The sequence below is a fragment of the Halichoerus grypus genome, chromosome 8, assembly GCF_964656455.1.
Source record: "Halichoerus grypus chromosome 8, mHalGry1.hap1.1, whole genome shotgun sequence".
Classification (NCBI taxonomy): domain Eukaryota; kingdom Metazoa; phylum Chordata; class Mammalia; order Carnivora; family Phocidae; genus Halichoerus; species Halichoerus grypus.
In genome coordinates this window covers 26,684,691-26,706,624 of record NC_135719.1, presented here as the reverse complement: position 1 = coordinate 26,706,624, position 21,934 = coordinate 26,684,691, and the positions used below count along the sequence as shown (strand labels likewise).

Below are 21,934 nucleotides of genomic sequence, written 5' to 3'. Positions count from 1 at the left end.
CTGCAGATTGCTGCATCATCCCACAGTAAGGGGCACTAGAGAGAAACTTTCTACCTACTTTCCAGAAAATTTTGATTGTCTGGTTGGGCATGGGTCTGGTGCCTACCCATATTGCTATATGGAGTCAGGGGGTCTGTCATACCCATATGCCATATGCCATATGGAGTCAGGGAGACCTTTCTCCCTGCTCCAGTTTGTGCCCCAAGACTACAATATGTGTTTGTGCAAGTGGACAATAAGGAAGAGGGGATTAGAAGTCATTCCTTCTCTCAAGAAACTTACTGTCAGAGGCTGACTTCATGGCCATTAGATTAATAATTAGTGATTAATACTGAAGAAGAACTCAAGACATGTGTCATATGACTATTGACTTAATATTTAGTAAATCACTTATTTAAGATATGTTTATTACCCTTTCTTTTCCACAGTGGTTGGAGAAAAGGAGAAGACAAATAATGCTGTAAATGTTCGAACAAGAGACAACAAAATTCATGGAGAGATTTCTGTAACTTCTGCCATTGATAAGTTGAAGAATCTCAAGAAATCACGTACACTAAATGCTGAGGAAGACTTTTGAAGTTCTTCCTTGTACTTGCTTCTATGTAACCTTGTTTTGACCCCAAAAAATGCATTTTTCTTTATCGCTAGTACTTCTAAGAACTTTTGACTCACTGATGGGCACAGTGAGAAAGGAGACAATAAGTAGCTGATATAAAAAGTTTAGTTCATTAATGTGTCTGAAGAGAATATGAGGACAAGCTTGGGAGATTTTTAATTTCCCAAATGCCTTGAAAGACTTAAGTGGGAAATGTTATTTATTGAAAGAGAGAAATACTAGGATATGAAGATTTGGAGAGGTTATTGCTGAGATTGTGGTTTTCAAAAGATAGACTTCAGATTAAAACCTGCAAAGCTTGTTTAAATATAAGGGAAAATCTTATTTTCTAGGACAATACATCTCAGGTATTTTTATGATTGTTTTACTAAAGTTCACACTGAAACGTTATCTCCGAAATTGGAATCGTCACTTAATTTGTTTTAATTAACCAACAGCCACAAAAGAAGCGACTAGTACTAAATACTGGATTATTGACAAAGGACTCAGAACCTCAAATTCAGTATTGTGGAATCTACTGTTGTTTGCGGTGTAGGTTAAGAGTTGCTGTTTTAATGCTTCTAATTGACAACTGTTCACCTGTAGAAAAAATAAATTCCTAAATAAAAGACAACACACAGTGTTTCCAGTATTTCAGCTATGGGCTTATACCACAGTAAGCTGCTCCCCTAGAGTTAAATTACTTTTTTCATGAGATGACATTCTACTGATTTACAGACTCTGTTAACCTTAAAAATAAAACTGTCCATTATTTTACCAGCAAAAATGGATTCATTCGGGAATAGCAGATAATTTTAATTTGAGACATGTAAGCTATCACAAAACCATAGACAAGTCTGGAGAACAAAGGAGAGGGGGCTGCTTTTTTATAAAGGGGTCAGGAGGGAGTTTGGAAGGGCTGTTATAAACAAAAAGTCCACTGGAGTAAACTGGGAGTTTAAGTGTAGCGGCTTTTCATTGGCTGGGTTGTGACAGTTTCTCGTTGGCTGGACCGTCCCCAGGCAAAGAGAAAATCTGTCTTCTTTTTGCTGGGGTAATAAAGTATAGGTTCTTCCTGTTGGGAATACAAGGTGCCTCTCTTGGAGTACAATTCTGTAGTCCATTAGGAGTGGTAGGGCATGAGAGCTCCCCCTTCTGGCCTCCTGGCTCCATCTTAAATGAGGTTCCCTTTATTCAGTTTCACAATTCAAAGGGATTTCTGATTTTAACTGAGAGGAACGCCTTACTGCTCAGAACCGAATTGAAATAGCTTTATGCCAGTAGAGAATTTATTTACCAATCAAGAAGTATTTATTGGGTGTTATATGGCTAGATGCTGTGGAATTCAAAATAAATTTAAGACATGCTCTCTCTTCTCAACATCTTTATTATTTAGCATCCTGAACAGTTAGTAAACAAAACTGTATTATGTATCAGACCTGTATAGTACTAAGAGGTGCAAATTGTGTGATGTAATTTTTAAGGCAGTATTTATTGAGGTCTTATTGTGTGCCAGACACCATTCGGTATATTCTTTTCATTCATCAGAACTGCTAGTGAAGGAGTGGGGAGTCAGAAGGCCCCCAAAAGAATCTTGTGGCAGGTGGGTGGGAAGGAGGAACGCACGTCAACAACACAGGAGAAAGTATGCTGTGACAAAAATAGGTGCAGTCTGCCATCTGAGCACACAGGGAGCCAGAGGCCCCGGGGGTGCAGCTCCCCTCCCCAAGGCTGGCCTTCTCCAGGGAGGGGCCCATGCTTTGGACCCCCCTTTCACATCCCAGGGTTCTTGTCCCAGTACTTCTGGACCTGAATACTTGCCAGGTATATTTACTGCCCTCTCCCAATCTCAAAGGAACTTTCTGGAGTGTCTTTAAAGAGTTGGCTAGAGGTGAACCCAAAGCTGACCACAGAGAGATGCTAGCTGGGCACTGATCAGGTCAGCAACGCAGGAAAGGGTGGCGTCCTTTGAGGCTGCCTGTCACACCTTGGCGTGGGGTGTCACTTCCCCTACTGGGTTTGTGCCAGTTTCTTCATTTGCAAATAAGTACCTTTTCGGTATGCAATCAAATACGTCATCAACACCTTCGCAGAGTACTGAGCAGTTTTTAACCTCTAAACATACATATCCATCCACATAGAGATGATGGCTAACTTCCCCAATCTGCCCGCCTCTGATTGCAGCCACTTCAGGTGTGAATTTCGGTCCCGGTGACACTTCCCGGTCGCTAGCCATGGAAGGAGAAGTGAGCGCCTCGTCCGTGGGGAAATCTGGGAAACCAAACAACCTCACAGGTCGCGGCCACCCCACGTTCACCCCAGCAGCGGGGAGGGCGGCCCGCGAGGTTCTGCAGAACCCACGCGGAGCCGGCCTGCGCCTGCGCCCTGGGCTGCCCGGGGACGCGCCTGCACACGCCCCTACGGCGCGCGCCGGCGCCCCGCCCCTCTGCCTAGTCCCGCCTCGCGGCCCGGAAGTGCGCGCGCCGGGGATATGGCGGCTGCGGCGGTCCCGCTGCGGGCCCTGCGCCGCCTCTGCCGGGTGCTGCTCTTCCTCTTCCAGTTCTATATCTTGTCCGGCGGGGGTGAGTTAAAGGTCGGGGTCCACGCGGGGTCGGGCTGAGCGGTAGCGGGGCCCCCGGGAGCTGCGGGAAGCGTCCGCGCCAGGCCCGCGGGCGGAGGGCGGAGGCTGAGTGCCGGGCGCGGGGCAGCAGGTCTCTGCAGCCGGGTGTGGGGGGTCCTGACCGCCCGCTCCGCGGCCGCCCCTCCTCTCAAGAACCCCAGAGCCTCGAGCTCGGCTGATGAGCCCTGGAGCGGGGGACCGAGGGTTGGGGTCTCGGCCGGGGAAGCGGACCTGGAACCCGAGACCACGCTTTGTTCCCTCGTTGCCTATCGATCCACATTGGTGTCGACCCCATTGGCGTTTCTTTGTTTAGTTTTCTGGGCAGTCAAGCTGTGATGTTTTCATGAGCATTTATTGGCCTGGTGTGGACCTTGCGTCTTAACCACACAAACCAAGGTTTTCATATCCCAGGATAACATGTTTCTCTAATTGTAGGATCCTTAAATTTAGAGCAGTCGCAGCCGCTGGCTCAGTCAGTAAAGGATCCGGGCCCAACACGTACTTTCACAGTAGTTCCCAGGGCAGCAGGTACTAGACATTTTCTATTCTAGTAAATGTGTATATTTATATCTAGTGGTTTCTTTCTTCTTTTTTTAGATAAAATAACTTTACAGTTTTTTTTGAAATTTTTATTGTATTTTAGGTTATGTGAACTAAAGACAGATACACAGATGTTTTTCTGTAGACTGTCTTGATATTGCAGTACCAATTTCAGCCTCATCTCTTTTTCCAGTTCCACATTCCTCATTTCTATCTCTTTATTATTTTTCCGCCTCGTTCATCAAGATCACCTTCAACCAGTGCTTCTTTCCCTTCAGAAATTTTCTTTTTCTTCTTAAGCCCCATTCCTGATGTTGGACATTAGAGGCTCCCTCCCAGCACTGTGTGAAATGGAAGGATCACAGACAGATTAAGACTTGGACAGTAGGTCTGGTTGAGCTACTGGGAGCTTGAGCAAATTATTCACCCCTTCAGCATCACTTTCCTCATCTTTAAGGTGGTGAAGTTAGCCTGGCCCTCTAAAGTCGTTTTGGCTTTGTGATTTCTAAGTGTCCAACTTCCAGCCACAAGAGTAATCAGAATAAAAGAAAAGAAAAGTAGAATTGACTACGTAATCCAGTGACTTTAAGTAGGATCAGTTTTAAATGAGTCTTAGTGTGTTTTGCTAAACAGAACCTTTGTCTCTATAGTTCATCCCTTTAAAGTTCCATTATTTCAATGAATTGAAACTGGCAGAGGTATTTTACTGATTGTTATTTGGATGTTAAGACTACTACAAGACAGGAGCATACTTGCATTTAAAACACAAATTATAGAGAAAGCACAAGAATTTTTTATTCTTTTGGATGTTTTTGGAAGTGTCTCTTCCTCCCCCAAGTATACTTGCAAATGAGCCTCTCTTAATTGATAAAAATATATTGTACTCCTGGGAAGGTTGGCTGGGAAAAAAATTATAACCCACCAAACAAGCTATTAATATGGAGAACTATGTTGAACTTTGGTAGTATAAAACTGTAAGTGGTACTAGCAAATTATGGCTTTTTGAAGTACCAGTGTGGAATAATGACAGAGAACATTTTCTATAGTTGGTACCCTGTTGTACTGATTGATTCAGTTGGAGGGTCAGTGTCGTAATTACCAAATCAGTGAATTCAGATAAAAGAATATTGGATTAGAAACAGAGATTTGGGTCGTGGTTCCAGTTTTGTCACTCTGTGATCATGAACAAATCTTACCCTCTCTAAGCCTTAATTTTTCATCTTGTTACAGAGTAGATTTTTTTTGAGGCCCCAGCTTACACCTAGCTTTGTGTATACATTGTATGTACATAAGTACCTTTGGTTTTCATGCTCATTTGGGGGGCAGTAATTAAATTCTTTTTACTTAGCTGTTGAACTCTTGGACCAGGTCACACAGCTTGGTGGCAGAACCTTGCTTTAATTGCAGGTGTCTCTGATTCCAGCCCTGTCATTTTCCATTCCAGTGCAGCATTTCATCGCTGGCAATCGTGTCCCTTACCCTCAGGAAATTGTTTTCTCCTGTGATGCTGATCAATATTATATGAGAATATGCATCTCTCTTAACTTTTCACAGAAAGTACTGATATCCCACCTTATGTGATGAAGTGTCCAAGTAATGGTTTGTGTAGCAGACTTCCTGCAGACTGTGTAGAATGCAAGACAAATTTCTCCTGTGTCTATGGCAAGCCTGTCACCTTTGACTGCACGGTCAAACCTTCCGTCACCTGTGTTGTAAGTACTGCAACTTACTAATTTTAAATGAACTCACTGTAAACCTCAAGTTCTAAGTACAGTTTAGACTTGACTGTGGGGGAAATCCTGAAAGAAAGCGCTCTGCATTCTGCAAGTCATATTTTAGGAACAAAGACGGTGATCAGAAGACTGAAACTTTCCTTTCCAAGTGAGGTTTGGTTGCCAGGGTTCAGATGGCAATTTCTTGACAAACGAAATTGGAGCAACTATCAGACTCCTTACAGAAAGTCAGAAATAGAAAAGGCTCACGTGCACTGTTGCCTATTAGAAATGACCCTATTACAGTCATCACCCCTGTATCCCATCTCCTGATATTTTGACAGACAGGAAGAGGCCTAGGAAGGCTTTCATAGTTGGGTGTTCCATAGAGTGCTCTAGGGATACCTGCTTCCAAGCTGCTTGACTCTGGCTGCCATTAGAATCACTTCTGGAGCCAGCCCCTGGCCTGCTAAACGTGAGCAGGGCAGGGAGACTCAGGTATCTGCATTTTTTAACAAGTGGACCAGGTTAAAATTATTGCACACTCCCTTGTTTGGGGCCACTCTCTGGGTGAGAGGAAGAGTAGAAACGAATAATGAAGTAGTGTTTTACTCTTGGCCCTGCCGTAACTAGCTGTGTGACTTATTAATCTGTCTCTTGTCAAATGAGGGAAATGAGCAGATGGGCCCAGAACAGCTTTTCCTAAAGTGTTTCCATGGAACCCTACTTTTGGGAAATGGTTGAAGAGGAAGAAACAGATTCCATACCATGTCCTCTCTTGCAGATCTCTTTTGACTTGGCAGTCCTAGCATTTCTGTCACTTGAACAGGGTACCTTCCCCCTTCAATCTTTGGAACTTGGTCTGTGGAGGGCTAGACTGGAAAGTTTCTTACACCCCTGCACTCTTTCTGTAATTTTCCTGATGAAGTCTAGTATCAGAGAGGGAGCAAGGAAGGCTTCTCTTCAAAGGGGAAATAAGATTTTGTGCTCTCAGTGTCTCAGTTTAGTTTTCATAAAACTTAAGTATTGCCGTTTTATATCTTGTATCAGCACACCGGAAAATTGAGCGTACGTGCCAGATAGTGTTCATGACTGCCCTTGAATTATTAGTCTTTGTTGCTGAATCTTAAATACAGTAGTCTCCCTAATTACCTAATGGTGAAACTTACTAATTTGAAGGCTTTGAAAAATGTTCTCTCCACCTGAAACTAACATAACATTGTGTGTCAGCTGTACTCCAATGTAAAAATAAAAAATGTTATAGGTCTGACAGATAGTAGGTACTTCGTGAAAAATGGGGGAACTCTTCCAGAATTAGCCTCCTTTGTGGTTTGCCTCCGCGGCTTTGATGTTCACTCCCAGCACTGGTTACTGGGTGAGACAGGATACTCAGTTTCTTCCTTCTTTAGATGTTTCCAAAATAAACTGTTTCATTTAGTAGGAAATAGCAGAAGATAGGAAAAATAACAAAGGTAGAGAGAAGTTACAAAGCTTAAGGGAAGTTTCTGAACTCCTCGGTCATGGTGCCTGGTGCCGTGCTCAGGCCCTGGCTGAGATGTGTCCTGGGCGGGATTTTTTTCTCTCCTCCTCCTCCAGGAGCTTTCACATCACCTGCCTCCTCCCTTGGCCAGTGACCCTGAGTCCTGTCAAATCACAGGTGCCCCGTCCTCAGGTGTAGGACTTGGAAGTCTGCCCCAAGAGGGTGTGGTCTGTTCTTGAAAGTGGAGAGCAGTAAAAACATGAATTGACTGCCTGCAGACATGGGTCCTGGGACCACTGTTGCCTGGTGAGCCAGGGCAAGTCACGTGTGTTTATTTGTTTTACGAAGATCTCTAGGGTCCCTTCTTGGTAAATAAGTTACCATTTCAGGAAGGAATCATCCACAGCCATCCCCGTGTAAGCATGCAGATGCTTATTTTCTCTCATCTGCACGTGCATGCACTCAGGTGCCTCCCTGCCCCCTCTTATTTTGAACTTACTGGCCAAAAAATGAACTCTTCTAGTCCTTCTCCAGACATGCTGAATAAGAACTCCCAGGCTAAGGGAATCTCACCTGGATTCTTTTACAGAAATAAATGTAAAAACCCTGCATCCCCTGCCATGTCCTATCACTCCTGCTCCAGTTGATGTCCGCTGGAAGTGTGCTTGTCAGAAATGTTGTTTTGCGTTACTTGGAGAAGCTATCAGACTGCTAGTGTATCTGAAGCAGGTGTAATTTCTTCCGATGGGTTCTGGGCTCTTAGTAATGACAGCTGTTTCACAGAGGGAAAGGTAACATCTTTTTACTATATATAAGCTTTTGAGGGGGTCTGTACTTCTCCAGAGAGAAGATGGATTCAGTCAGTGCTGGGATGCCCGGGTTGCTCTGGGGAGAAAAGTGGAATCCCTCTCTTGTCCAAAATAAATTCAGAGAGATCAGAAATTTAATGTAATAAAATGAAGCCACAAGGTAAGCAGAGAAAGCTTGATTGTTATGCTATAATCTCAAAGTAGGAAATATTTTTCTAAATATGAAATAAAACTTAGAAGCCATAAAAGAAAGAATTGATACATTCGACTGCTAAAAATGACCTAAAAAAGCATAAAGGCAAAGGATCAATGGCAAACTAGGAAAAAGTATTTCTCACACCTGTGACAACTAATGCACTAATATCTATAATATGTAAAGATTTCCTAAAAGCCAATGAGAAAAACATGACAGTGCTATAGAAAAATGGTATAAGGACATAAGTAGATGGCTCAGAGGAAAGGAAATACAGATGGGCTTTCAACATATGAGGAAATGTTTAATTTTTCTCGTAATTAAAGAAATGTAAATGGATGTATTTTTAAACCTATCAGGCTGGCAAAGAAATAAAAAAGCTTGGTAACACTCTGAGTGCATGAGGACAGAAGGGACACTCTGTCTTGTTAGTGGGTGGGCAGATTGGTCAGCCTCTTGTAGGCAATTGTCACATCCGTGAATCTTACAGATGTATATATCTTTTGTCCCAGCAATTCCACGTCTAGGAATTTATCTTACAGATACTGTACGTGGATGCAAATAAATATGCCTAAGGATATTCTTAGCTGCGTTGTTCACCCGGACAGAGATTTAAAACAAGCTTAATGTCCAGGAGAGAACTGTTTATGATTCACTATGAAATGAAATAAATAGCAGCTATTAAAAAGAACTAGGCAGCTCTCAAGATACTTACTGATAGCTACAGAATTCAGTGAAAAGTGATTATCAGTGGGAAAGTTAAATTAAAAAAAAGAAATATATCTGACATAAACACGCTCATGCATAGAATAGATTCCCCGGAAGGCCAGAGACTAAGCAGGGCTTGCTGCTGGGGAGGGCAGTGGCTGCTCATGGCTAGACAGGACCAGCTTCCCCCTTGCTCCTGTCTCGTCTGGGAATCTGTACCACATTCGCGGACTACGACGTTTAAAAAACAGTTGATAAGCGTGCATTATCAGTGCATCACTAGAGATACACAGATGTTTCAGACGATACTGCCTAAATCAAATGGTGCCTTCCCCAGTTTTGGATGTTATTCAGAAACCGCAGTTTTGCATTGATCAAAAAAATTAGTAAATTTATACTTCCAGAGGTGATTGACCATTTAAAAATGATTTTGAAAACTATTATATTATAATGTCAAGTGGGGAAAAAAGGATACAAAATGCTTTCAGTATAATTGCACTTACATAAATCTGTATTATAGGAATTAAAAATGAAAGATTAAAAGTAGTTCTCTCTGGAGAGGTTACCGGTTTTTTCCTGTAATTTCCAAAGGTGCAGCACACAACACGTGCTACTCTTCCAAGAGAAAACAAAATAATGGGTTTTTTAAATTGAAGTGAAGAAAATCTACAGTCTTAAAAGCTTAGCGCCAACAATGAAAACTTGGCTGAATCTCAACATGTGGCTCTTTCAAAGTTGAGAGTGATTTCCTGGGGCGACATGTTGGTTGATTATACTTAGTAGAGGTGTGAGCAGCAGTAACAGCCCGGAGGTCCTGGGCCCCGGTGGAGATATTCAGGAGGATTTGAGACTCGGCAGCCAGTCCATGTGTTGTACTTCTAGGAGCGTCAGACTGCGGTTCGGGACCATGGGTCCTGCACATAACTTGCAGCTCAGTGACCTTGAACAGATGTACTCATCTGTCCTTCCAGCTCCCTGTGACTCTGTGGCTTGATAAAATACATTTTCCCTTTTTTCTTTATGTATTACAGAAGTACCCATGCTCAATTATGAAAAATTTAGCCAAGTGAAAGTGGTAAAATAATCTTACCATCCTGGAATAACCTTTGTTATTTTGATGTAAATTTATGTAGGTTTTTTTCCTTAGGCATATATTTTTGGGTGTATATTTTTATGACGAAAGGATCATACTGTGTACGTTTATTTTGCGTACATACTGGTTTGGTACCTATTTTCCTCCCACTTCCTGCTAGTATTATTCACAAGTCTTTTAGGAGTTTTGTGCCTTGTATTTTTATTGACGTATTAACGAACTATTATGATAGATTCATTCTCTGTCCTTTGGCATATAGGATCAAGACTTCAAATCCCAGAAGAACTTCATCATCAACATGACTTGCAGGTTTTGCTGGCAGCTTCCAGAAACTGATTATGAGTGTTCCAATTCCACCAGCTGCATGACGGTGTCCTGTCCCAGGCAGCGTTACACTGCCAACTGCACCGTGAGGGACCACATTCATTGCTTGGGTGAGTTGGAGTTCAAGGAAATTCATGAGCAAAATACTTTTCTTTAAGCTTACATATGGAACTTTAATTAGCATTTTGAGAATTAAATTTAAATTATTTATTTATTTATTTATTTAAAGAGTTTATTTATTTATTTGAGAGAGAGAGAGCACGAGCAGGGTGAGGGACAGAGGGAAAAGCAGGCTGCCAGTGTGGAACTCGATCCCAGGACTCCGGGATCATGACCTGAGCTGAAGGCAGACACTTAACTGACTGAGCCACCCAGGCGCCCATTTATTTATTTATTTATTTTTAAGATTTTTATTTATTTGAGAGAAGGGGAGAGTGAGTGGGGAGGGGCAGAGGCGGAAGGAGAAAGAATCTGAAGCAGACTCTGCACTGAGCATGGAGCCCAATGCAGGGCTCATTCCCACCACCGTGAGATCACAGCCTGAGCCGAAACCAAGAGTCAGACGCTTAACTGACTGAGCCATCCAGGCGCCCTAAATTTAAATTGTTTAATCAGAAACATTTATTAGCACTTTCTAGTTACAGCAAGCCCCATTAATAAACTCAGTGGTGACAGATGGTAGCTACGCTTGTGGCCGGCATAGCATAACATAGTTGTTGAATTACTTCTTGTGTTGTTCACCTGAAACTAATGTAACATTGTGTGTCCACTGAAAGATAAAAAATTAAACTCCGTGAACTAAAAAAAAAAAATACCCAGAAAATTTGCAATTCTCTTATCTTTTTTTTTTTTTTAAGATTTTATTTATTTATTTGAGAGAGAGAATGAGAGAGAGAGAGAGCACATGAGAGAGGGGAGGGTCAGAGGCAGAAGCAGACTCCCTGCTGAGCAGGGAGCCCGATGCGGGACTCGATCCCGGGACTCCAGGATCATGACCTGAGCTGAAGGCAGTCGCTCAACCAACTGAGCCACCCAGGCGCCCCATGCAATTCTCTTGTATTTTAAAATGTAGTATAGGATAACCCAAGAAACAATGTGTAAGGTATAAAGCATAATGTACAGTAATAACGTTTTGCCCAAATTACCGACTAAAGCAGTCGGATGCTATGCCAGCTGGCTGAGTGCTTCTCCTGCACCTGCTTGTCCTCGCTTCTCTCGAGAGCTAACCACCCGTAGATGAATTTTCTTATCATCCCGCTTGCTTTTCTTTACATTTTGTGTCCTTCTATCACATGTAAATAATAAGTTAAAGGATGATAACATTATTCAGTAGTGCCTGTTTTAGACTTACATAAAATAATAGTCTGTTTATGGTCTTGTCCTTCCTCTTTTCCTCTCAACATTATGGCTCTAAGATGATCCATGTGTCTTATTAACTTATTTTTTTTTACTTCTGTATAATAATCCACTGTAAGATTGTGTCATAGTTTCTCTGTTCTATGTATTTGGATTATTTACAGTTTTTTGCTCTCACAGGTTGTGCTATTATTTTTTGCACATACCTACTGGTTGCACGTGTGCAGGGCTGTGTCTAGCAATATACTCTGTAGCATGTATTATTGTCCAAAATGCTTTTAACAGTTTACATTCCCACCATTGGTACGTAACTGTTCTTGATGCACATGATCTCCAATACTTATTATTCATAAATGTTGTCTTTTTTCTTGAAGATTTCTGGGAATTCTTTCATATTTTGGATAATAACCTTTTGGTGTCCCTAAAATCCTTTCCCAGATTTTAACTACCCCTCCGCCCACTTTTGGGGGTATCTTTTGGATAGAGCTTGACTTTTTTTTTAATAAAGCTCGTAGCCCTTTTATTTCCTATATTTTCTTTTAAAAGTTGAAGTTTGACCTTTCACATATAGGTCTGTAATCCACCTGGAATTGGTTTTGGTATATGGTGTGAAGTAGATTCAGGTTTACTTTTTATCCCACATGGATAGCTAGTTGTCTCTGGACTCTTCCAGGCCAATCTGTGTGTGCCCTGCGTCCCACAGGAAGTGTTTCTGTGTGCCTGGGCTGGGCTCTCTCTCCTTTCCCCGTTGCTTGATTTATCTGTTTGATAAATAAGACCACACTGTCTTATTTGCCCTAAACTTCATCTAAATCTTGATAGCTTCACATACTTAAAGCTGTAACCCTTACTTAACTGATTTAAACATTAAATGTATGTTTGTAGATGGTAAGGGCTTTCTTTTTACCAGTCACTGTAGCAAACTTTAATTATCGTAGAGAGAGTTGCCTTTTAGATTTTAAATTACAAGGCCACTAGTCTCTGTGTAAGAATATTTTTATACCCCTGTTTCTATGTAGTGTTTTCCCTTTTTTTTTTTTTTTTTTTTTTTTAGGTAACCGCACTTTTCCAAAGATGCTGTACTGCAACTGGACTGGAGGTTATAAGTGGTCTACTGCTCTGGCCCTGAGGTAAGCTTGGCTACTAGTACGTAAAGGATGCCATTCGGATTCATTGGGATCAGTGGAATCTTCCATACATTGAGCTCAGCCAAGTTCCTCCTTGACTTAGATTCTTTCACATGTGTTAGGGAGGCCCTAGGAAACGTAGCTGCAGGGAGTTACTTAGACGATCAGACCAGGACCTTCGTGGACATTAATGGCAGGATGTTTGCTTTTCTCCCAAGATGTCTGCACATCCTAGAGATGCCTTACTGAGTTACTATTATAGATCATTAGAACCAGTCAGGGTTTTCCATCCTGAGTGTATGTGAGTCGGTAAAATGGTATATACTATTTGAAATAGATAGGTTTATGATTTGTAGTTTTAATTTTTAGTAACTTCCTCCTTTATTATAAAAACTAACATATACTCCATACTAAAAACAGGAAAAATTGAGATAAAACATTAAAAAATCACCTCTAATTCCACCATCCAGAGATAATTATGGACTTATAATTTTAACATAAAAATGTGCTTGAATTTGTTAAAACTTTTCAACAGTTTGGGGGAAAAAATACCAATTCTTACTCCCAGAGGGAAGGGCAGGTGTGATGCCGATTATTCACAAATTAAAAAGTTGGAGCATCTACAGTTGAAGGTTTGGCGCTAGAGCCCGAGACCCTGTGGCCTGTAGCGTGACACGTCAGGGGATTCTCACCTTCGTCGCTGTTGAAGTTCAGGCCAAATAATTCTTTGCTGTGGGGCGAGCAGGGCGGTTAGCAGCTTCTCTGGACTCTACTTACTAGATGCCGGTAGCACTCCACGGTGTGATAAGCAGAAATGTCTTTAGAGACTGCCAGGTTGCCCCTTGTTGAGCAGCACTGCTTTAGGGTTTGGGCTGGGGAGGGACAGAGCAGAGCCTGCCTGGCGGGAAGGCCCAACTGGAGAGTAAAAGAATAGTCCAAGGTAGAAAATTCGATACAACAAAAATGAGATTTGATAACTGGCCATCATCTTTGTCAGCAGTGGTTCAAATGAAAATGAACAACGGACTTTTTTTTTTTTTAAATAACCTTTTTATTTTGAAATAACTTGAGACAGAAGAGTTATGGAGATCGTTCCTGTACACCTGTCAGCCACCTCCCCCTTGATTGTTCACATCTTAAGTTACCGTGGTGCATTTTACAACTTGACTTTTAAAAAGCAAGCATCATTTTCTTTTCAGAGCTCAACATAGTTTCTTTCAGAATATTCACTGAATGGGATAATGTCCAGGGTTTGCGTCCCCGTACTCCGGCATGGGGGCAGGGGGGCTACGGATGCAGTAGGGCTGGCCACATGCTGATCAGTGGTGGAGCTGGGTCGGGGCTACTGTTGTCTTCAACTTTCTTTTATGTGTTTGGAAATGTTCCTTAATAAGCTTAAAAGGAGTACAATGAGAAGTTGTCTGAATATTGTTAGATCTTGGAATTTGAAGGAACCTTAAGAGTCATTTGTTCTTAACACTCCATTTTTGGAGACGAGTGACAGAGTTCAGACGACTTGATCTGGGACGGCCTCACGACCCCACCTCCCGACTCCGTGTTCGTGTCCTTTCTGTTGGACTGGCTCCCTGCTTTGTTCCCCCGCATGTGCCATTTTCAAGACTAAAAAGCAATGAGATGGATTACTTTTCTTTAAAAGAGGAACCATTAGATTTCAGCACAGCTAAAAATTGTTTGTTTACCTTTGACATTTAAACAGACCTCTTGCCCGTGATTATTTGGTGTCGTGAATTTGGGAAGTAGGCATTGTGTCCTCACAAAGGATTGTGATCATTTGAGGCCCTTTCACACGTGTGACTTCGTGCCGGTATTGAGCCATAGCTGGCTGTGGCTGGAGGGTGACTGATGGACTCGCACCCCATAACCCGTTTGCTCTTGCAGCATCACCCTCGGCGGGTTTGGAGCCGACCGTTTCTACCTGGGCCAGTGGCGGGAAGGCCTTGGCAAGCTCTTCAGCTTCGGCGGCCTGGGAATATGGACGCTGATAGACGTCCTGCTGATCGGCGTTGGCTACGTGGGACCAGCAGATGGCTCTTTGTACATTTAGCTGTGGTTATGTGCTTCAGAGAGGAGCAGTGCTTAGCAGTCTCTTTGCCCGTAGGAATTGATGTGCTGTGAGTAATGTATTTGTATGTTTTTATGTACAGCATCTGTACTTTGCCTGCCTTGATGAAGGTAAAATTATAAAAAATAAATAAAAAACAAACCATGTTTATCTGGAATTTGTTTTCATTTGCCTGAAATTTATTTTTTTCTGTGAAAAAATTTAAACTTACTCATCGCTTTCGGCCTTTTGGCTAAGATCAAGTGTAAAAAATATGAACTTATTTAAACTAGAACAGAAGCTGCAGTGATTGAAAATCTCTGTAATTCCTATGACTTTAGTTTAAGATTAAGTCAGTATGTCACTTGGATCTCCAGCCTTGAAAAGATTTTCAGTTATGTTTGCAGAAAGTGGAACGTGTTTTTATTCTCTAGCTAAAAAAAGTTCTGTACCTAACTTCCCTCTGTACGTTTCGCAGTGTACTATCTCCGTAGGCTGGTCTTTATATATGACGCTTGAAGTAAACGGCAGAACTTTTGTGTGTAGTTGCTCTGGTTTGAATTTTGTTAGTAACATATTTGCAGGAGTACTGGAAAATTAATAAAACTGCAGTTTCCTTTAAGAAGTACATAGATCTGTTTTCTGTATTAGGATGGAATCGAGTAATCGTAACAACTCTTACTGGGGTAAAAGTCTTATTTTTCAGAGCCTTACTCCATTTCAACAGATGTATTCATAATTGGCTGGCTCATTGACACACAGTGGAAGTGTTAAACAGTGTGTTTCAGTGTGAGAAATGTCATCAAGTCTTTATAAATCTGTTGTAGGCCCTTTTGTGGAAAGAAAGACCATTATTTCAAATTAGAGTATCTGAGTATTACTTTTTAAACATCTGTGTTAATAGCTAGAACGCTTAACCAGCCTATCGGATCCAGAAGCTATAAAATATTTCTCAGCATGTTCCCATAAATCTCATGGAAAGAAAAGGCATCTTTTCTTCACAAGATTATTAATTATAGTTTACCTGTAAACTACAGGGGAATTGAACCACCTTGGTGTAGTAACCTGCCAGTTAAGAAGGCTTGACGCTCAGAATCTCTTCTGCAGAGGGGTTTTTTCAGTCTAGTTGAGTTAACAGTTCTAGCCCTGGTCACTAGGTGGTACATTTCCATTATATTTCTAGAAGCTGCTGAGGTTAACTGGTTCTTTCCTAGGAACATGAGCAGAGGCACAGGGCATGGGCAGTGCTTCAGATGGGAGTAGCCTAGTTTGCATGGACCTTTGTTTTCCAGGGCAAACACACATTCTCGTCTGTCATGGGTACACGAGACTCTGGCTTGAGCCGCTATTTCTTTAGTAGGCTTCTGTTCCTACAAGGAAGCAGCTCCTTTGCTAACTATATAAAAATTTCCCCTGAATCTCCTCCGTAGTTAGCTCTACGCAGAAGAGACTCACCAACATTTCCCTGTTGAGCTAGCCCATGAGGAGCCGGGGAAGTGATGGGAATCACCGGCTGCACTCAGTGCTCTTGGAGGAAGTAGGGAGCTCCTGCTTTGCCAGTTGAGCATCTTTATGGCTTTGGGATCTGAGCTCAGTCATGAAGTTCCAGTGTTTGAAAGGTTCAAAATCCGTGAAAGGAGACGTATAAATGAAATTGCTCTAATTGCTGAGAAACTTTTAGAAGGGGATAGTCTTGGGGACCTAAAAATTATAAGCAAATCAGGGATGCTTCCTATCCAGGATTTGGTGGAGCTGATGACCTCTGCGACAGAGAACTAGCAGGAAGAGGAAAAGATTTCCAAATGCAGTTTAAACAAATTTGTGAATGATGAGCTCATACATGGCCCCTAAAAAAAAAAAAAAAAAAAGGCCTAATAAAACTAGACTTCCCAAGGGCACCAGAGAGGGTGGGTGTGATCTCTAGAAAATTCCATGGGCCTCTGCTGGCAGCAAAAAGGTCATGTTTGGGTCTGACCTTCAGGCTCTAGGCCTGTGTGCTGTAAGCTCTGACTAGGGACCGTTAAGTCCCTATCAGGTAGGACCGTATCAGTCATCACCTTCTATTGACAGTTCTCTGGAAATTCAGAATTTATCACAGCAGCGTGCCGTATGTCACTACTTCGTCCTAGGAATCTCCGCCTTGCTTTGGCAGGGCTCTTCCACTTGCCTTAGTAATTCTGCCCGGGCAGGTGCCGTGTCACTTATTTCTGTCTCCCCCGTCGTCCAGAGCACACTGTCTTGCCCCCGTGGCTCTGATTTTTTGCTGGTTGAGTTAATGCCATCGCTGCCTTAGAGGTACTGGAGGACTTGCGGTCTTCCGGGGGGTGCAGTTGAGGTAGCTGCCGGGAGGCGACGTGCAGCAACTGGCTCTGAGTAAATACTGGCTGTAGCATCGTGTTAATCTGGTTTCAGCAAATTGCTGAGGAACAGCTCTGGCTTTATGGTGCTTATAAAAAGAGATTTTTTTAAACATCTTAATATTTCAAGATCTCAAACTGTCTTCTCTTTGCCACAAGTCTTTAATACTTTCTGCCAGAATTGCATTTATTTTTGGCATATCATCAGCTAAGGAATTTGCAAATGATTTTAACTCCTCCCGTAAGCAAAGAGTGGAAAACGAGCTGTATCTGATGCAGCTTTTCACATACAACATCAGGACCTTAAAAATGAAGGCAGGTTCCTTCCCTTCTGCTCTGAAGCTTCCTTTCTGGCCACACTATATCTGCTAGAAGGGTCACAGAATGTTGGAGGGTATGTAAGTTAATTTGTAACCTGGATGAATTTGGTATAAATCCTTCAATTTGGAGTATTGATGTTGTCTTTTACAAACACATTTTTATGCAAAATAAGGAAGCTGTGATTGAGACACTTGGACGTAATTTACTAAGTAGGAGGTTCCATGAGGGCAGGACTCTGGTGCTGTGCCGTAGCCCCCTTTGAGGCCCCTACGTGGCACACAGGTGCACAGTGACTTTGTCCAAAGAGTGAATAATGGGGAATCTCCAGAAGTAAGCTAAATCTCTAAAAGTATTCCTAAGAATGTCTGGAGAAAGTGGCTTACAACAGCTCCCTTGCAAAAAATGCCTGATGACACAAACACGATATAGTAATACTGGCACTTCCTTCCTGCAAAAAACACAGAAAGAACCCATCAGCAAACAAGGAAAAAGACAACCAAATGTCAAAAATGTCAAAAAATGGTCAGAGAAGAAAAAAATATTGCTCGGGTGTGCCAGGCTACTCCCGCAAATGGTCCTGGTGAATCCGCCAAATCCAGCAACTGACTCGCAAGAGGAACAGACTGGTCTGGGGAAGGGGCATATCCTTATCCTTCCCCGGTTACTGCGGCGGGGAGCGGAAGGGGCTGCTGGGAACAAACAGGGGAGGGGGCTTCTGGACCACCAGCACGGATTCTCTGATGGATATGGGGGTCCCACACTAAACCAGAGAAAGGCTCCAAAGCCCAAGGTGACCTCCGTGGGTCATGAAATGCACTTCCTAGTGAGGGGAAGAGAAACATGTTGAAAATCTCAGTAAAGAGACCAGAGACTAGGTATTCTAGGAAAGGTAGTTCCAGCTGAGCTTTCCCTGCCTTCCCTCTGGCTGTCAGACCACACAACATTAAATAGAACACAAAATAGGACTTCCAAACGGGGCCCAGAGAAGAAAAACAGGGGAATTTATTCACATGATAACATGAAGTTGCCCACATTACACAAGAACACAAGAAATGACACACCACTTTATACCCACTAGGATGACTATAATCAAAAAGACAATCAGGGCGCCTGGGTGGCTCAGTCGTATCAGCATCTGCCTTTGGCTCAGGTCATGATCTCAGGGTCTTGGGATCGAGCCCCATGTCAGGCTCCTGCTCAGCGGGAAGCTTGCTTCTCCCTCTGCCTGCCGCTCACCCTGTTCGTGCACTTGCACTCGCTCGCTTTCTCTCTCTGTGTCAAATAAAATCTTTTTTTAAAAAAAAGACAATGATAGGTATTGGTGAGGAGGTGGAGAAATTGGAACCCTCTTACACTGCTGATGGGAATGTAAAATGATTGCAGCCACTTTGGAAAACAGTTGAGAAGATCTTAAATTTTTAAAACAGTTACCATGTGACTCAGCAGTTCTGGATATATATGCCCAAGGAAAATGAAAACATGTGCCCATACAAAAACTTGTTCATAGCAGCATTATTTTTAATAGTCAAAAAGTGGAAACAACCCAAGTATCCATCAACTGAAGAATAATGCATACACAAATGTGGTATATCCATACAGTGGAATATTAGTCATAAAAAGAATGAAGTGCTGATACATGCTATAACATGGATAAACCTCAAAAACACTGTGCTAGTGAAAAAAGCAGGTGAACTTTATGATATACAAATTATATCTCAAGAAAGCTGTTTTTAAAAAAGAAATAGCAACTGTCTGGAGTGTATATCTGGGATGTGAATTTGCCTCCCGTAGCCGCCTTCACTGCTTCACACAAAATTGCTTCTGATCAAAGAACTCATTTCACAGCAAAAGAAAAGGGGCAGCCAGTGTGAGTTTATCCTGAGAAAGGGAAAAATGTAGTAACCAGTACTACATCTAGTAGCCAGGCTGTGATTTTAATCCCTAGATATAAAAAAAAAAAAAAAAATACAGAATATAAGCAACACTCCCCCACTTTTTTCTAGTTTCTTAAGGTGGAAGTTTGGGCCATTGATTTAAGACATTTCTCATTTCCTAATAGAAGTATTTAATGGTGTGAATTTCCCCCTAAACTTTAGGTACATCTCACAAATTCTGTTGTGTCCAATTAAAAGTGTTTTGTAAGTCTTCATTTGGCTTCCTCTTTGACCCAAGGGTTATTTTTTAAATTTTATTTATTTATTTTTTTAGAGACAGCATGAGCAGGGGAGGGGCAGAGGGAGAGAGAATCTCGAGCAGGCTCCCTGCCCGGGGCAGAACTGGGTGCGGGGCTGATCTCACGACCCCAAGATCATGACCTGAGCTAAAATCAAGAGTCGGACGCTCAACCGAATGAGCCACCCAGGCACCCTGACCCAAGGATTATCTTTAAATATATCATTTAATTTCCAAATATATGGGAGTTTTCAAGATACAGTTTTGTAATTTCTAGTTGAACTCCACTGTGGTCAGAGACTAAAATTTGTATTTTAATTCTTTTAAATTTGTTGGTTTGCTTTATGGCTCAAAATATCTGTCGCCCGATGTCATACTCACTTGAAAAGAATGTGTATTCTATTGCTCCAGGTAATTGTTTTATTAATGTCACTTAGGTCAAGTTGGTTGATAGTGTTTTTCAGGATTTCCACATACTTGCCAATATTCTATCTACTTATTCTATCAATTATTGACAGAGGAATATTGTGGTCTCCAACTGTAATGGTGGATTTATGTATTTCTCATTTCAGTTCTATCAATTGTTGCTCTATTGTTAAGCATACACATTTAGGATTGTGATGACTTCTCTTTTTTAGTTGTAAAATGTATGTAACACAAAATTTACCATTTTAACCATCTTATGTGTATAATTTGGTGGGATTAAGTAAGTTCATATTGTTGTACAACCATCATTACCATCCATCTCCAGAAGTTTTTCATCTTCCCAAACTGAAACTCTTCTCCCGTTAAACACCTCCTTAGTCTCCCTCCCCCAGCCCCTGGCAACCACCACTCTCTGTCGCTGTGAATTTGATGACCCTAGGTACCTCATATAAATGGAACTAGACAATATTTGTTATTTTGTGTGTCCGTTAACATAATGTCTTTGAGGCTTACGCATATTATAGCATGTGTCAAACTTGTATTCCTTTGTAAGTCTGAATAAGATACCATCATTTGTATATACCACATTTTGTTTATCCATTTATCTGTTGATAGAAATTTGGGTTGTCTCTACCTTTTGGCTATTGTGAATAATGCTGTTATGAACATGGTTGTAAAAATATCTGTTTGAGTCCCTGCTTTCAGTTACTCTGGGTAATCTCAGAGTGGGTTGCTGAATCATGTGGTAATTCTGTTTAATTTTTTGAGGAACCTGTGATGTCTTCTTGATGGATTGACCCTTTTATTATCATGAAATGACCCTGGTCACATGCCTTGTTCTGAAGTCTACTTTGTCTGATATTAGTATAAACACCTCCCCTTTTATTTTATTAGTGTTTGCTTGGTGTATCTTTTTTCATCCTTTTACTTTTGTAACCTGCCTGTGTTTTCATATTTAAACTGATTTTCTTTTAGACCGTATATATTTGGTCTTGTTTTTCCCCTGTAATCTGACAATCTCTTCTGTTTAATTGGGGGGGGGGGGTTTAGACCATTTACACTTAACATCACTAGCGATATGGTTGGATTTAAATCTGCCATTGTGTTAGTTATTTTCTATTTGTTCCATCCATTCTTTTTCCTCTTTTCCTGCTTACTTTTAGATTTGTTGAATTTTTAAAAATTATTTTCAGCCATTTTTCTTCAAAAAATTTTTTCAGCCCCATACTCTTTCTCTCAGCCCCATACTCTTTCTCCACTTCTTCTGAGACTCTAATGATACAAATGTTAGATTTTACTATTTTATTGTCGCATAGGTTCCTGAAGCACTGTTCTTTTTTTTTTTTATATTTTTTTATTTGAGAGAGAGAGAAGCAAAAGAGAGAGAGCACGAGGAGAGGGGAAGGGCAGAGGGAGAAGCAGACTCCCCGCTGAGCAGGGAGCCTGATGTGGGACTTGATCCCAGGACCCTGGGATCATGACCTGAGCGAAGGCAGACACTTAACTGACTGAGCACTGTTCTTTTTAAAAAAAATTTTAGTCTGTCTTCTCAGGTTGTTCATATTGGAAATTTCTATTAATCTCTTTTTGAGTTCACTAATTCTTTCCTCATTCATCTCCAATCTACTACTGAGACTGTCCAGTGTGTTTTTAGTTTAAAATATTGAAGTTTTAGTTACATGGTTCCTCTTTGGTTCTTTTTTATATCTTCCATTTATTTGCTGAGATTTTCTATTTTTTTATTTGTTTTCAGAGTGTTCATAATTGAAGCATTTTTATTATTGCTGCTTTAAAATTCCTGTCAGATAATTCCAAATCTGAGTTATCTCAGTGTTGGCATTTTTGATTATCTTTTCTCACTCAAGTTGTGATTGCCCTCGTTATTATATAACAAGTGATTTTTTATTGTATCTTGGGCATTTGGGGTATTGTGTTGTGAGACCTGTTTGATTTTTTTCTTTTTTTTTTTTAAACCCTTCTGTTTAGGTTGGGGTGCATGTTCAGCTCCCTGCTGGGCTTCATTGACTTCTCCCTGACAG

General features: G+C 41.5%; 2 protein-coding genes across 7 annotated transcripts in view; both read left to right on the top strand.

Moving 5' to 3' along the window:
• TARS3 (threonyl-tRNA synthetase 3) overlaps positions 1–1,238 on the top strand; it is a 76,111-nt gene extending 74,873 nt beyond the window's left edge. For both annotated transcript variants that reach the window (XM_036084750.2, XM_036084749.2), the window contains one exon: positions 429–1,238. In XM_036084750.2, coding sequence (XP_035940643.2) covers positions 429–577 — 149 coding nt within the window. In that variant the 3' untranslated portion in view covers positions 578–1,238. The remainder of the gene's footprint in view (positions 1–428) is intronic.
• A 1,794-nt stretch (positions 1,239–3,032) lies between these two features.
• On the top strand, positions 3,033–14,790 carry TM2D3 (TM2 domain containing 3). 5 transcript variants are annotated; one of them, XM_078078970.1, is made up of 7 exons: positions 3,042–3,177; positions 3,651–3,743; positions 5,310–5,467; positions 10,010–10,184; positions 12,485–12,560; positions 13,629–13,734; positions 14,457–14,595. In XM_078078970.1, exons 1-6 carry the CDS (start codon positions 3,087–3,089, stop codon positions 13,729–13,731), a joined length of 696 nt encoding a protein of 231 aa, XP_077935096.1. In that variant the 5' UTR covers positions 3,042–3,086; the 3' UTR covers positions 13,732–13,734; positions 14,457–14,595. The 5 variants fall into 5 exon arrangements, with proteins under 5 accessions (XP_035940628.1, XP_035940632.1, XP_077935096.1 ...); XM_036084734.2 differs by having other exon boundaries at positions 3,043–3,177; positions 13,633–13,734; positions 14,457–14,790; XM_036084735.2 differs by lacking the exon at positions 3,651–3,743 and having other exon boundaries at positions 3,033–3,177; positions 13,633–13,734; positions 14,457–14,790.
• Positions 14,791–21,934: the final 7,144 nt, after the last annotated feature.

Excerpts from the sequence above, each read along its gene's own strand:
- TM2D3 (XM_036084734.2), top strand. The coding sequence starts at position 3,087 with ATGGCGGCTGCGGCGGTCCCGCTGCGGGCCCTGCGCCGCCTCTGCCGG. Across the intron at positions 3,744-5,309 it reads AGTAGTTCCCAGGGCAGCAG|AAAGTACTGATATCCCACCT; the intron begins GTACTAGACATT and ends AACTTTTCACAG. Across the intron at positions 13,735-14,456 it reads TACAACTTGACTTTTAAAAA|CATCACCCTCGGCGGGTTTG; the intron begins GCAAGCATCATT and ends TTGCTCTTGCAG.